The sequence below is a fragment of the Eurosta solidaginis genome, chromosome 1 (genome assembly GCF_040869045.1).
Source record: "Eurosta solidaginis isolate ZX-2024a chromosome 1, ASM4086904v1, whole genome shotgun sequence".
Classification (NCBI taxonomy): domain Eukaryota; kingdom Metazoa; phylum Arthropoda; class Insecta; order Diptera; family Tephritidae; genus Eurosta; species Eurosta solidaginis.
This window is the reverse complement of record NC_090319.1, coordinates 318,032,516-318,048,859: the sequence shown is the minus strand read 5'-3', so window position 1 is coordinate 318,048,859 and position 16,344 is coordinate 318,032,516. Positions and strand designations below refer to the sequence as shown.

Sequence of the window (16,344 nt, the reverse complement as noted above, 5' to 3'; positions counted from 1 at the left end):
TACGATCCTCGCAGAAGCTAGTGAAATTTTCCCAATTGTTTCGCACCACCAAGCAAATAACATTTTTATGTTGTAAGAAAACAGCCCTGGAAAAAATTAATAAAAACGCCTTTATATCCCAGCTAATGGATTATTAACAACCGCAAAGCGAGCGTTACTTCAAAAAACGTTGAAAAGCCTAATTCATCTGTATAAACATGTTAGAATTCGTTGCGATTGACTGTTACTTAAGTCGGATCAACGGGAACGGCTCGGATTTCAACTGTAACAGAGTGGTTATTTCAACTCAAGGTAATTGTACTGAGCAACTTTCTTCACGGTGAAATAACGTTCAATAATGCCCATGGACGATACTCCTAGCAGTTATATCCACTCCAAATACTACACATAATGAATAACCTAATCATATTGAACGGGTATCCGTTTCTTGCTTTTTTATCAAGATCAGACGGAAATTGTTCTTTAGAAGTGAAAATATGTAGATATTTTATTAGAATGGAATCCCTCAAAGAGCCTTGATTTAAAGCAGAGAGCACAATAATCTTTTATTCCGCGCGTTAACAAGTGCGGAGGCGATATCTCATCGATAACAAACCTATAGTCCATCGGACGCAAATCGTCGATAATAAAACCATAGCACGCCGACTACAATCCTATAACCCGTCGATAAACCGATAATATGGCGGAAACTCGATGATAACGAACCGATAACTCGTGGATAAGGGTTGTTTTTCATAAAAAACTAGTAACACTGCTATAAAAATCCCACAACTCGTCAATATCCGTTGTTGCCGTCTATATTTTCGTAAATGGTCTCACAATTAAATTGAAATGTCCCCAAAATCAGCCAGACATGGTTCCGAAAGAGACCCAAAGTAGTTCGGAAACTATCCCAATAGAATTTCAAAAGCTCCCATAGCACACCTTAGTTGGCGACCGTAGATATCAAAACTGTTCCCAAAGTATTACCATCTAAATATTCCCGAATTGTACGATTTAAGTATTTCCTATATATCTATAGTGAGCACAGATATCATTGCCTGTTTTGCACATTTTAATGTACAAATCAAGTTTTGTGCGGTTTTCTACAATGTACTAAGCAATGTACTAAACAACTAACAAAAACAACACTAACCTATTTTATTATTTTATTTTGTACTATGGATTGTACTGAACTGTACAAATAAATTTTTTTCATATTGCTTGGATGCAGTTTGTCTAAAAGTTGTTCACGTGAGCCTCATCTGCCACCCAACAGTTATGGTGTTATCTCCAAACGCCATAGTACAGAATTTAAGTTTTATCGAAATTTTATTTTTTCTTTCGTTAAAGCCCGTTTTGGACGATGAACCCGAACACATCAAGTCAAATCATCATCTAAGCAACGGTTACAAAAATGGTTTCGCTAATGGTTTCAAGTCTTTTAAGGAGGTCGATGGTGTTCTCTCAACAAATGATGCTATACTTAATCCAGACAGCAGTAGCTCTAGTCTACACCAGCGAAAAGTCAAATAAAGCTTAAAGTGTAAGGAAAAACAAAAATTATTAATAAATGAAAATAAACCATATAAAACAACAAAGCAAATAATAGTTTTTAGCGTTAAGTGTATATTAATTTACATATAAAAAAAAAATCATTATTTTTTATATATAAATACATAAACTACAATATATTTAATAATTTAAAAAAGTTAAAAAAAGCGAGCGACTTATTGGCATATACAAGTTGGAAGAAGGATATACATATATATGAAAATTAGTTATAATTTTAATATAATTACATACTGTGCATTATAGCAGCAAGAAGAAGAAGAAAAAGAAGTATAATTGTAGTACTCAGCAAACATAGTAATTAACTAAAACTTAAGATATTAGCAAACTACACTTTTAAACGAGTCTGGGGGAGCAATTCTTGTTCTGTGAAACGGTGAAAATTTATTCAAATATATGGAAGTTTGTTTATTTCATCGTTTCACAGAACATAATTTCTTCCCACCCAGGAATGATTAGAAGATAAATGAAAATATGATAATAATCGATTGCGGCATTAATTTGCTTCTTTTCTGTTTGAGTTAAGAGTTATGTGTTTGCTGGGTATGCACATACTAAGGTCAGGCATATACATTCACATCTAGTACTGTTAAATTAAACAATCATTGAACTATCACCAAGTTGTTCAAAGAATTTATAATAGATTTATGTAATGCAACAAAAAGAATAAAAAATACAATATAGATTAACCTACAATTTATTTAGAACATAATTAAGAAAAAAGAACAGAATATACAATTGAATTGTAAATTAAGAAAATATATACCAACTAAAATAAAAAATATGTAACATGAGTCAAACCTAATTGCTATATAAATTTATAAAAACAAAGTATTTCACATTATCCAACGCATAAATTTTTCGTACAAATAAGAGGAAATTAAAGCAAAGAGAATTAATTGTTGTATACTTTTACTAGATATTTATATACTTAATACTAGATATTATATAGAACTGCTGATACTAATTGAAAACAATAATTACCTTACTTAGGTGCTATCAATTGACACCGCTACCACCAAAACAGAACAACAACAAAAAGAAAACGAAAAACAATTTTTATCCCTAGCTTATTTTATTAAAATATACATTTTTATGTAGTAATTATACAGTTCATATTACGCAGCTATTTATCTCATTCAATTCCTTGAATGATAAGTTATAGCAGTATTTTAATAATAGTGCCCGTTAAAATGTGTGTACTTGCGCTATGTGATTTGCACTTTACATTTGAGGCGGTTTTTTTCTAACAGTGGTGCAGGTCCACTTTTTATGAGAATTGTATTTTGTATGGTGGCTTCGTATACTATATAAAACTGCTATCAGACAAATTCTGAACTCATGCCACTTAAAAAACCGCCTTTTTTTTAAACAAAATAAGAACAATGCCTTTTATTTATATATGTTTACAAAAGAAAGCAATAGCGATGAATTGGTATTATTGTAAATTTTTTCTATCCCATTATATATACGTATATTCGAAAATGGTGAAATATAGTAGCAGAGATGGCACTCTTACATGTTGGAATCATCAGGTGTAGTAAATAAAAGATTACAGAAAATGTACGCTATTTGAAACGGTAGGGGTCATGGGTAGCATTTTTATTCGTTTTTGAAAGAAAGGGTGTAGAAAAATAAATCACTTTCTAGTATTAACCCTGACAGAAATAGTAGGATACAAATTTTCAAATAGCCGAATGACAGAACAAATAGAATTTAGAGCAAGTCAACTGACAGTTTACTTAATCTCGTTATTTTACCATACATTGCTATTATATTTTTGTAAATGTATGTATTAAATGTTCTTCTACTTACAGTCAAACACAGTCAAAACGGTGACGGCAAGTTTTTGTTATTATTTTCATAATACAACTCTTTGTTTTTTGTTTTAAGTTTTTAATATGCAATTTTGAAAACATATTCCAAAATTGGCTTGCGCATATTTGAAAAAATTTAAGAGTTTAATCTGCTACAATGTCCGGTACGAAGTTGAGCTTAAAAGTTTTGACAGATTTTCGTAGTTCTAAAAGCTGGTATAAGGCGAACCAAGGAGCACTCGATGCTGTTGTGAAGCGTTCACGTTCACGTTCTCTGTCCTCATTTACTTTTTTTATGGTTAACGAAGGTTCGGAGTAAGGAAGTTATGAATGTGGTCGATCTAGTGAGTAGTAAGGGCCATGCTAGCAAAACTTCACTGAAAGTGAACCACACCGACGATCCTGGGTTTTCGCCCCGGGCAGAGCAAACTCAAAATTTTAGAAACAAGTTTTTTCAATTAACATAAAATTTTCTAAGCGGGGTTGCTCCTCGGCAGTGTTTGGCAAGCACTCCGAGTGTATTTCTGCCATGAAAAGCTCTCAGTGAAAACTCATCCGCCTCGCAGATGCCGTTCGGAGTCGGCTTAAAACAAGTAGGTCTCGTCCCGCCAATTTATAAGAAAAATTGAAAGTAGCACGACGCCGGTAACCCATTATAAAAAGGCCTTGTTTTGACTCTCAGATCATAGATTAAGTCGATGCAATGTGCTTAATTTGGTGATTGCTGTACTTTGCGTGGTCTTCGGAGACCAGATTAAAATTGGGGTAGGTAGTTGTAGATTTCACAACCCCCCATCTTTTGCTACCTATGTAGCCGAGTACAGGCGCAGAAAACCCTTGTTAGTTTCTTTGAGGTAGCCTTTAGATTAGCAATTCTTGTGAGTGTTCTGTGTAGTGTAACCGCTTGGTATTTTGCTTCCGTTGTTAAGCTGATTTGAGTGCGGCCCAGAGATTATTGCAATAGTATTTTGCTTAGAGTTTTGAGAAAAATCAAGTAATATTAGGACGGGCAAGGCAGTAGGAAACTTAAAAAAGTATTTGTAATAGCATAACTCAAATTTTTTTTGTAAACTTTTTTTTTGAACTAATTGTCGCATTTTGTTTGTGGATGACTGTTTGTATTAAGCACAAAATATAAAACTACCAACATATGTACATAAAGCAAATTTATAAAACAATTACATATTTAGAAACATAAAAAGGGTGAAAAGGTGTTCAACTTATGGACAAGGAAGCTAATAATGAACAAACTATGAAGATATCGACAGCTGTGTGAAAGAGTGTCATATCCCGAAATGTTGGATTTTATGATATTGATGAAAGGAGAAATTAAATCAACAAAGTTTGGAAAAGAGTTTTTTAACAGCCAACTTCCGCAATATCACATTTTTTAAAACAAATGCCGGGAAAGGATGTTCTTTCTTTCAGCCTACGATAGCTTTACTGCATGATTCAAATACAAGAGGTTTGCTCGATAGACACATTTTTTGACAATTGCAGCCATTTTGCCCCCAATCGAATTGACATCCGTTAACTGTGTTGTTTCTTTGCGAATTTTCGAAAAATATTAGTAGTAGAAATAGGAAGCAATCAGTTTACAAATACCCGATAAGTACTGAACTGCATAATTCTTTAGAACATTTTTTTTTAATTTTATAGTGAATTTATTAACTATGCCTCGATCTATAAGTATGGCTGAACATTGAACATAGGTAATTTTATGAAAAGTGAGAACACCAAGAAATCGTGCACTTTCTTAAACCTATGAATATACGAAAGCTAAACAAATTCATCGTTCAACGTCAAAACCTCGACTATTAAATCGATTCACGTGAAAATGTCATTAGTAAATAATGGAGATGCCAAAACTAAATGTACTCATTGGGCATGTTAACTTATTCAGGTAAAAGTCCAGACCAGGAGTCTACTGCTAATACGCGTCCAAAAATATCGAGAGAGGTGACCTCGAAAACAATAATCCGAAGGCGGAAAAGAAAAATTGTATCTCTGTCCGGAGATATTTGCAGTTGCAGTTGGCAATTTTCATGTGATTGTTGTAATGTTTTTGTGCACTGAAAAAGATTTTGTGTACAAAGGGATTTTGCACGCATTTCATTTTGATCCCACCTCATTGGTGGACCGGCAAGGCTAATTTTTTATAAGCTCGGCTGAAGGCCGCCAACGCAACCCGCGATCATTTTTCGGGTTTTCGTCAATATCTTTTGAACGAGCTAAAATTTGTATTTCCGCCTTCGAATTATTGTTATCGAGGTCAATACGCGCCTTTTGACACTTCTCTGGATATTTTTAGGCACGTATTAAAAGTCGACATTCTGTTCTATTAATTCCGTCTGTTCGGAACATTCATCTCCATTTAAGAATTTGGGGAATCGGTTTATATTTGGAATATTATGTATATACTTATTTGATATATTCGGACCTCGTGAGGTAGCATCAAATGAACGTATTCCGAATATTCTAAATTAACGTTTTCTTCAGAACGCTTACATGAATACTTAACGGAAAAGAGCTTTCCGAAATTTCAGAATAAAAAGGTGAATACTCCCTGTGTAGCAGGATCGCACAAAAGCTTAACTCTTCTGTCAAAGTCAAGGTAGGAATATAAAGTTCTAAGACAATAAGCCATTTGCTTTTATTTTTGTTTTTGTCACTTCATTGCGGCTGCTGAGTAGCGTATCACCCCATGTAGGCTGCCTGTTAAAAATCATGCTATCTCAAAATATTTTTCAAAAATTTCCCAATTCAGGATTTGTCACAAAACCGCCCTATAATAGAGTTAGATTGAAGAACGCTTCATCTCAGAATGCTTTTCATTAACTCCCTCTTATGACAAAATGCATTGCACTTATGCTAACATAGGGAGTTTTTGAAACAATTTTTGAATAAAATTCTAACGTACGGCATTCTCAAACAATTTCTGAAAGAATGACCAAACCAACATAACTTTATCAATTCACGAAATATTTAGTAGAAAATGAATTATTTCGCCAAAAACTTTTGGCATTTATAAATTTATTAGCACTCCTAATATACTACCAAAGATATTTTTCTACTACTTATTCCCCGTTTTCCTTACTTCGTAAAAGCAACGCGTCCAGATTTTTCAATTGGGGAGTGTCAAAGATCTGTCATCATTGGAGAACAAACCTCTAGTAATTGAATCATGGCTTTACTGTATCAAATATAAATATGTATGTATGTATGTATGAAGAAATATGTAATTACTTAGTTAGCTATGTTCAATTAATTCGTCTATATAATAAATTCCATTTGTATAAAATGCGACTATGTGTGTATATAAATTACATACATACGAAATGTAGCTAGTGCAAGATCCAATTTTAATATACAAACAATTGTGAAGGAAACGCTTAAGCATTTTTGTTTTTATTTTGAATGAAATAGAAAAAACTTCGAATTTTATACACATACATAAGAAATCCGTACATTTGTTTTAGAATGATTTGTTATCGACAATTTTTTTTATTAATTGCAATATTAATAGCACTGACTTGAGTTTTTAAAATTTACCACTAATTTATATACGCTGCATACATACATATTTCTCATTTATATATTTATGCTTACTAGAATACTATCGTGTTATTTATAAAAATTTATTCCTTTTTTTAAAACCAATTTCACACAGAAAGCTACATGACTTAATTAGTCAAGTTTTCTACATTAAAGCGCTTATTGAACTCAATATCTCATACAAAATGAAAATCCTTAATTAGTTAATTAGTGCTTTATTGAATGCCTAATTGAGTAAAAATCTAGTCAGCTCCGCTTGGCTCTTCGTAGTTCATTGTTCATGTAACGAATAACAAACAATATTAAATTATTTTCAATATTTAAAAAGAAAACAAGAAACCAGAAAAAATTTTAAAATGTGACTTCTGCAGTATTTGCAGCAAAAGATATAATGGATTTTAGGTAAATAAGCATATTTATGGTTAAGTGCAATGAGTTGGAATATAACCCATTTATTTCATTTAGATTATCTACAAAGCCCAAGAGTAAATTACTACTTTCCATTTCAATTAAAAAAAAAATAATTTTAATGAGTTTTTCCGGTCAATTTATTTATAGAATTAAATTTTAGTTAGGCTTTTTGATCAATGTATATTAGATGCAAAATAAAAACTTTTTCATCTTTCTACCCGACGTTTCGCTAGTCTCTCTAGCTTATTCAGGGGGACATCTATAAGATTTCTTGTCACTAAAACTAATCAGTCTTTTCGTGTTTGTATTTTTTTCTGAGTTTGGTTCTCTCTTGAATTCAGTCTTTTCGTGTTTGTATTTTTTTCTGAGTTTGGTTCTTTCGATCAAAGATGGAAAAGTATCCGGAAGAACCCAAGTCAGAAAAAAATACAAAAACGAAAAGACTGATTAGTTTTAGTGACAAGAAATCTTATAGATGCCCCCTGAAGAAGCTAGAGAGACTAGCGGAACGTCGTGTAGAAAGATGAAATAAAGTTTTTATTTTGCATCTAATATACATTGATCAAAAAGCCCAACCAAAATTTAATTTAAAAAAAAAAAATTTCTTAAAGGCAGCTGACAAATGTTCGTTAATGGAGCAAGTGGCTCAGTGTGAAAGGCATATTTTTATTATTAAAAATCTTAATGAATTAATAAAGCTGCTGTGTGAAATTAGTATAAATGTAATTGGTTGTTCGTTTTCAATTATTGTTTTCTTTAATCAATTTTTATTATTAATTTCTTAATAACTTTGTTTTTAATCAACAAATTGTTGTTGTATTATAGCACAACATTTTACTACATAAATAAACAATTGCTACGCTTAAATATGTTTTTTGCATACTTTATAAGGTTTATTGTGCCTAATGTGTCTACTTTGTGTATTGTATATTTGTAAAGTTACTTAGTGTAATTCTGTTTCTTTGAATAAACAAACAAACAAAAATGAACTCATGAATCCATTAGGTGGTAATCGAAAAAAATGCTTTTTTATTTATATTCATTTGGGAGGCTTCATCTTTATTTAGAAGAGCTCGTCAGCTCCTCTGTAGGCGAATTATGTTTCGGTTGAATACATTTTTAAAATAATATTAACATCCCTGTCTCGACAGTAAGTTCGAAAACGTCCTATCACAGATTTTTTTACTCGTATCTCTGCTTAAAATGAAATACTTTTTTCGGAGATGGGGCATTCTGGATCATTCCGGATCTTCATCAAATGAGTAATCTAACCGGAAGAGAAACATGTAACATAGGTTTGCTAAGCACTGATTTTGTTTATAATCTACAAAGTCCAAATACCGTCTCGTACCAATCTCGTGGCGGCCAAGATACCCAAAAATTTTCCCCACTTCTGCTCTATGAGAGAACTTTTGAACTTAGCTCACTAAATTACGCCGGTGCGGTCATCGTAAGGTTCCATAGTGAGAGGGGTGTTAGAGGCGTTGGTTCCATATTACAATTGAAGAGATGGTTGGTGCCATGTGGGGACACATTGCAAGCAAGACATACATTTTCTATGTCGGGGTTGATTCTAGATTTACGCAGATATCAAATTAGTCCAACGAATAAAAGATGCTAGGCATGTTTGCGAATGGGTGAAGGCTTTTAAGGCTATTGCCTATGCCTATTAATTAATTCAACCAGTTTGTATTTCACACTAATAGTAACTAAGTAAGTAAGACACACCTATAAAACTAGATAATAATATGTTTAAGCTCATGTAAGCAATATAATTTAATTTGAATGGACAGTAAACATTTGGAGGGAAACTACTCTGTAATTTAGAGATAGCATTCAAGAGCTAGTCGTTATATAAAATTAATGCCAGCGCTAGATACTTTAAATACACTGTCTCCCTTAAGTTTATACATACCTTCAAGATCTTCGCTTCAGCATTGGCAGCGAAAAAATGTCAGCTTACATTTCAAACGGAGAATAACTCTTTCCAGCAAATGCTACTTTGGACTGAGTTACCAATTGTACGTCATATCTGTCCCGATGTATGGCTCGGAAACGTGGACGGTGTCAAGAGAAGATGAGACACTGTCTGTGATGACGACATCGAGTACCGAAGGAAGTATACTGATAAGCTGTATGAGCTTTACGCAGATGTGAAGATAGTGCAGCAAATAAAAACCCAGAGGCTTCGCTTGCTAGACCATGTTATGCGAATGGACACAGACACTTCGGCCAAGAAAGTATTTCAATCGACACCGCAGTTTGGAAGCAGAGGAACGGGAGACCTCCACTGAGTTAGGAAAAGCAGGTGGAGTAAAACTTGATCTCCCTTGGCGCTCTCGATTGGCGTCAGTTATCGCGAAAGAGGGATAGCTGGCATGACTTGTTAAGAAACTGCCAAAAGCGCTAATTAATGATGAATAGTGATGATGATCTTTGCGTAATTTTCTAAAAACTCAACATTAAAAAAATCCCAGTTTCGTTCTACAAAAAAACTTGGTAAGTGAAATATCATTGATACAAAACATTTTTCGCTAAAATATAGCTTATTATTCTAGTCTACTACCCTTTTAAACATTTTTTATATAAAAGTGGGCGCGGTCTTGAGCCGACCCCACTATTTTTACTACAAATGTTTCCTGCTTTTTCTTCGAATTATGGCTCCCGAAACATAGAAAATTGAAAACTGATTTCGTTAATTTTTTTTCGAAACAATCATTATAGTACAGGCAATCTCTCTGCAGAATTTTGTTTTAATAGGTTTAAAGCTTTTTGATTAAAACTAGTGATAATATTTGTAAAATTGAGTGGGCTGTGTCACGCCCGGTTTCCGAAATTTGTTCAAATTTTTATCAAGGGTCTCAATCGCCTCAAATTTCAACATTCTAGGTGTACTATTTACTAAATAGTCAGGTGTTTTGTGTTTTCCAAAATGTTATATATGTAAAAAGTGGGCGCGGTTATCATCCCAGTTCATTCAATTTAAATAGGGACGGGAGATGAGTACCAAGGAACCTATATACCCAATTTCAATAAGATATCTCAATATTTATTCAAGTTACCGTGAGCACAGACATACGGACGGACAGACGAACGGACAGCCGGATGGATGGACGGACGGACATGGCTAAATCGATTCCTTTTTTCATCCTGAGCATTTTGATATATGGAAGTCTATATTTATCTCGATTCGTTTATTCCGTTACGCTCAACCGTTATCCAATCAAATTATATACTCTGTGTGCAAAGCACGCTGAGTATATTTAGGAGAACTAATGTCACGGTTACCTAAACTCAGTTACCATTTACCATTATTGCCCTTGCGTGAACTCACCCCTGTCTCGAAAACGATCTGGAAGGTTATTTCCACGATATTCGTCTATTCGGTTTCGAAAAAAATTAAAACACGTCGATGCCCTCATCACCTTGCTACGGACTTGTCCGCGTTATTGCACTCATAAGTAGCTGCATCGATAAAGATAGAATCTTTTCATAGTGGAATTCAAATGGAATCGATAGAATATTAGATAATCGATATTCAGATAGATTACGTCGATGTTAATAAAATAATTTTAGTTACATAAATAATGAACAGGCTTGGTATATGTTCAATTTAATATTTGCATATATGAAGTCAATTCTCCTAATCTTTAAAATAAATATTTTCATAACTTTAACAGTCGCAGATTACTTACATAAAGTATACAGTTAGCTATATATATATAATCATTGATTCGCGCTTAACCGCTTTTGCAGTTTTGACCTTTACATAGCGAGTTATGCCAACCAACCCTTTTTCGCGATAACTGGCGCCAATTGTGACGATCAAGGGATCAAGTCCATCTGTCTCTACCTTACGCTGCTTTCAAATACACGTGTCGATAGGAATACTTAGTATGCTCGAAAGTCTAAGCTTTTTCGCATAACAAGTTCTAGCCAGCAAAGCCTTTGTGCTTTCCAAAGCAGCATTTGTTGGCAATAATGATTTCACATTGAATATTTAGGGTAAAGTTGTACGTCTATTACTAGATCGCCATTATTTCCCCGCAGAAAACTGACCCGGTCTTGAAAGCTTCCGTAATCCGCCCAACTTTCTCCCTAACAATCGGCATCTGGGCATCCTCACAGACAAACCGTTCCACGTTGCGTTCATTTCTTCTAAAGGGTCTCTCTTCCCTCTTCGAATCTAGTTAAATATTGGGCGCATACGCCACGTTGCCCTGTAGGCAGTATCCTTCTTTTCCGATGTAGCGCAATATTCCTTATATTTGGACTCGCTCGGGGATAGTTTCCGGTATGATTTCGAATTCACTTCGGCACCATTTCCGGATAAGAATAGATCCTAAGTGAACTGAAAATGGTCCCGAAAGATCCCAAAATTGTGCTACAGAGATTTAGAAATCAATTCCAAAATTATATTAAGATCCCGTAGTTGATCCAGAATGTATCCAAAACAGTATCGATTTTAATCTAAACCCGAATCGCACCATGCTGCGACGCCGATAATCAATATAATTTGGTATCGTGTAATCGTCAGATATGTAACTAACTAAAAAACGTGTACTATGCCTAAGCCTCTAGTCTGTCTGTCGTTTAGTAGTGTGGTCGAGCTATGAACTTTTCAGAAGACATTTTGATGTGGAGGGGGTCGAAAGGCGGTTATAAGAACGAGCATCCCTAGCAAATAACAGTTTGATACATCATCATCAGTCATCTTCACTGGGTCCCCGCTCATAAAGGGGTAGAAGGTAACAAAACGGCCGACGAGGTGGCAAACTAAGGTGCAGTACTAGATGAGTCGACGGTAGACGTCCGAATTCGTATGGGAGAAATCAAAAGGAGAAAGAAGTTTTATATGATGCATCAACAGGAAAGGCTTGGAAAGAAGCTGGAAAATTTTTAAGATCATGTGCAAATCCTTTGACATTAGACTCAAAAAGTGGCTCATATATCTAAAGAGATAAGACTTAAGTCTCACAATGGGCATACCAACTGGACACTGCCTTATGACGTCACATGTTTATAAGCTTGACCTGTTTTTCTTGTTGTTGTTGTCGTTGTGGCGAAAAGTTTTTGAAAAGTCTTATCGATGTTGATGGTCCTTTGCCGGGATATATAACCAGTACGTTTCGGTAACAAGCACCATTAAGATACTAGCCCGACCATCTCGGGAGCGATTTAATGTAGACAATTTTTACGTAAAAACACGCCCTCCCACCCCCTGGTGAGCTTGACAAGCACGTTCTGTGTTCGTGTCTTGCACTCGCGAGGTCAAGGCTACAGCTATTAGGGACGGCAGATTTGCCATATATCGCGAAAGCAATAAGCTATATCATATGAAACTTCTAGTATTTGCCAAGAGGACGGAATTAGTCTATAAGCCCTGGTGCTTAATTGGGGGTTTTTCGTTTAGTCGTAAAACAAACTACAGTAAAACTATGGACACATTTAATCTGTGTGATATCTTTATTGACCTAACCCGGCAGCGAATCAAACTAGTTGAACGCAATACTAAGTGGCTCAGTTGCAGTTGGTGTTAAACTGTCGTCGCAGCCTTTGATTAATTAATATAAATACATACAGCCCAAACTTCAGCGCCGTTGGTCCAAGTGCGGCTATTTACTGTACCGCTCTGCATCCGATTAGCACCAGTTCGGAGGTAGTTATAAAACTTGTAGTGCGAAACTGTCTCATTGTGTGCTTGTCTCCCATATTCGTTGCAGAGTACCCAGACTAAACACCTTGTTCGAAGTGTTGCCATTAATTACCCTTATTTGGAAAGTATAACATAACGAATGATGATTAAGGAAGCATAACAAAAAACATAACTCAGACTAAACGAAATTTCGTAAAATAACATCTCCCTTTTAAGGTAAATGTTACAAATAATGCAAGTGAACTTTTGTTGTTATTATAAGACATACATATATGGAATCATGACGGCATTGACCGATAGACCATCTCTTGTGCGTGACCTATTTTTTTCTTATTTTACTTTGATTTAACCAAAATTGTATGCAAAAAAAACTTCGAATGAAGGTTATGGCGAAATTCCGCCAAATTATTTATAATTGAAATGCAAGACCAATAATTTTTTGCTTAAAATTTGCACAATACACTCACATGGCTTTAACTCACTATGAGCCATACATCTTTCTTTGGGGGACGGATCTAAGCACTTCGTATATAAATATAAATCTAAAACGTTTTGACATTTGATCTTTTGAGTGTTGATGACCTTATAAGAGGCCCACGTAAATTTTGGTTTAACATGTATTTTTTTGAATTTAATTAATCTCAATAACCAAACAGATGGTGTTAAGATGATTTAAATATCAAATTTATATTTTTACCTTTTTGATATTTGATTCAAATTCAGATTACTGTTGTTGTTGTTGAAATTTGGATATGCGATCTTTTATTTATATGTTTTTGGTTTGATATGCCTAGTCAGTGATATGAGATATAGGAAGTGCCGGTAGAAGAATGAAATGATCGAGCACGTTATAACGAGTGGCACAACTATCAGATCTAGAAGCGGCAAGTAGCACAGGTTCTAGAGAGCTTCTACACCTTTTCCAGTTTAAGTTCAGAAAATTACAATTTAAGTTCAAAAAATTATTCAGAAATTTGCAATTCAGATTCAGAAAGTTGCAATTCAAGTTCAGAGGTTCCAATTTAAGTTCAGAAAATTACGATTCAAGTCCAGAAAGTTTGTCAGGAATTTTATCTTTCATGCAATGGAAATAAAAGTATGTAAGATGGTAAATATTAACGCTAATAATTTGATACATGGGTATGAAGGCCTACTATTTGTTTTTGCTAACATGACGGAAATAGCGAAGAAAAAACTCTTTCCTCCTCTCATAAGAGGTCAGTTACAAGGACCTCCAGCTATATTCTTAGTGTCACAAGCATTGACCTGCATTGAGTATGACAGCAGTGATGACGAAGATATGACCCTTAAGTAACGTATAAGTACTGTGTGTTAGGTTACGTTGAAGTGGCTGCCTCCACTGTCCAAGCGGATACTCACGTAGGCCGTTGTGGCCCGTTATACTACCACGCGGGGGGGGGGGGCCTATTTCCTATTTTCCTACTTCCGAAGAATGTTTAGACCCCAGTGAGGCTAAACCAGCGCGGTTGCCTGATGAAACCCAAGATGTCATTTGTGTGTGCAGATTCAAGCTACGCAAGACCCTCAAAGGAGTGTCTGTGGAGGCATCGGTACCTGGTTTCTGACAGTGCGGGACAGTGGCACAGATAGTGCTCTACGCTTTCTATCTCCTCCTCGTCCCTACAGCTGCGGCAGAAGTCATTTGTTTGTAGGCCCATATAGGCACCATGAGTGCCCATGAGACAGTGACCTGTGAGAAGGCCCACTAGCGGGCTTATAGAGCTACGGTTTAACATTATCACCGATTGCGATCTCTTTTCATCCAGCTTAGGCCAGATTTCCTTGGATATTCTACATGTAGGTTCCATTGCCCATCTGGCGTTTGCTTGACGCCTGAATAGAGATCGCAAGCAGTGCTTGCATGTGTTTAGAGGAGGGCTGGCCCAACCAGCGGAGGTTATTGTTTGCATATTGGTGCCTTCCCTAGCTAGCTCGTCCGCAGCGCAGTTTCCTGAAATGTCACAGTGGCCAGGAACCCATATAATGCTCAGGTTGCATTTTTCAGCTAGCTTGTTGAGGGTTTCCCTGCACTTCAACGCCACTAGTGACGAGGTGTTGCAGCATTGCAGGGATTTTATGGCAGCCTGACTGTCCGAGAAAATTGAAATAGAATTGATCACCTGCAGGTTAGCAAGATAGAGGGCTGCTTCCCAGATAGCTATAAGTTCAGCCTGAAAAACACTGCAGTGGTCGGGTAAGCGTAAGCTTTCGCTTAGATTGAGCTTCTCTGAGTATATTCCGCTGCCGACTCTGTTGTTCAGTTTACAGCCATCTGTAAAAACGGAGATTTCGTGAGATCCCGGCTCCCTGTCGTTTTCCCACTCGTTCCTCTCTGGGACTCTTATGGAGAATTTGTTGTCCCAGCAAGGGGACGGTATTGTATGGTCCAATTTTAAGAAGGTTTCTGGGACCTGCTTCAGGATCCGGGTGTGACCAAACCTGCAGTGCCTCCATGGCTCGATGGCGTTGAGCTTTGCCGCGTTGCAGAAGGCACAGTACTTTCCATACAGATCAGTGGGGAGAAGGAATAATATGGTTTCAAGAGCTTTGGTGGGAGTGGAGGGAAGGGGACGGCTAGTAAGCATTGCCGCCATCCTCTGCACTCTCGTTACTTTGCTCTTGTTATATTCGATTCATGCACTTGTTGCAAAGAGTTATCCTCCGTTTGATTTCTTAGCTCGGGATATTCACGCATTGGAGAAAACTGGGGGTACAGTATATCAGAGCCACAATTGTCAGCGAAGCATCAACACATATATATATAAGTATTACAATACGTACTATGAATGGGAATAACTTTTGAAAAATAACACCTTACTTATAAATTTCTGAATTTGAATTGTAATTTTCAGAAATTGAAATGTAATTTTCTGAACTTGAATTGTAATTTCCTGAACTTGAATTGTATTTTTCTGAACTCGAAATTAAAATTCTGAACTTCATTTGTAATTTTCTGAACTTGAATTGTAATTTTCTGAATTTAAATTGGAAATTCTGAACCTGAGTAGTAAATTTCTGAACATAAACTGGAAAAGGTGTAGTATTATTGGCCAATAGGAGGAAGTTATTTGATAACATCGGTCCTGGTTTAAGATAAGGTTTCTCAGTTTGGTCGTTAGGCTGGTAACACTATGAACTCATTAAGCCTATGTGATGACCTGCCAACTCAACCAAGGTTAGCTTTGTTTGAGGTGGTGAGTTCCTTTTTTTGATTTTATTAAGAGTTAATACGCCGTTTGATACCAAAACAGCTGAATCAACCAATGAAAGATATTGCTAGAAGACTAACAAAACTTTGTTGTTCAGTTTTAATGTTTGAGATGTAAAGCTGGC

At 35.6% G+C, this 16,344-nt stretch overlaps 1 protein-coding gene across 5 annotated transcripts in view; it reads left to right on the top strand.

Annotated features, from left to right (window-relative positions):
- LOC137237700 (very long chain fatty acid elongase 7) overlaps positions 1-8,323 on the top strand; it is a 100,691-nt gene extending 92,368 nt beyond the window's left edge. For all 5 annotated transcript variants that reach the window (XM_067761738.1, XM_067761741.1, XM_067761740.1 and 2 more), the window contains exon 8: positions 1,333-8,323. In XM_067761738.1, coding sequence (XP_067617839.1) covers positions 1,333-1,515 — 183 coding nt within the window. In that variant the 3' untranslated portion in view covers positions 1,516-8,323. The remainder of the gene's footprint in view (positions 1-1,332) is intronic.
- The last annotated feature ends 8,021 nt before the right edge of the window (positions 8,324-16,344 follow it).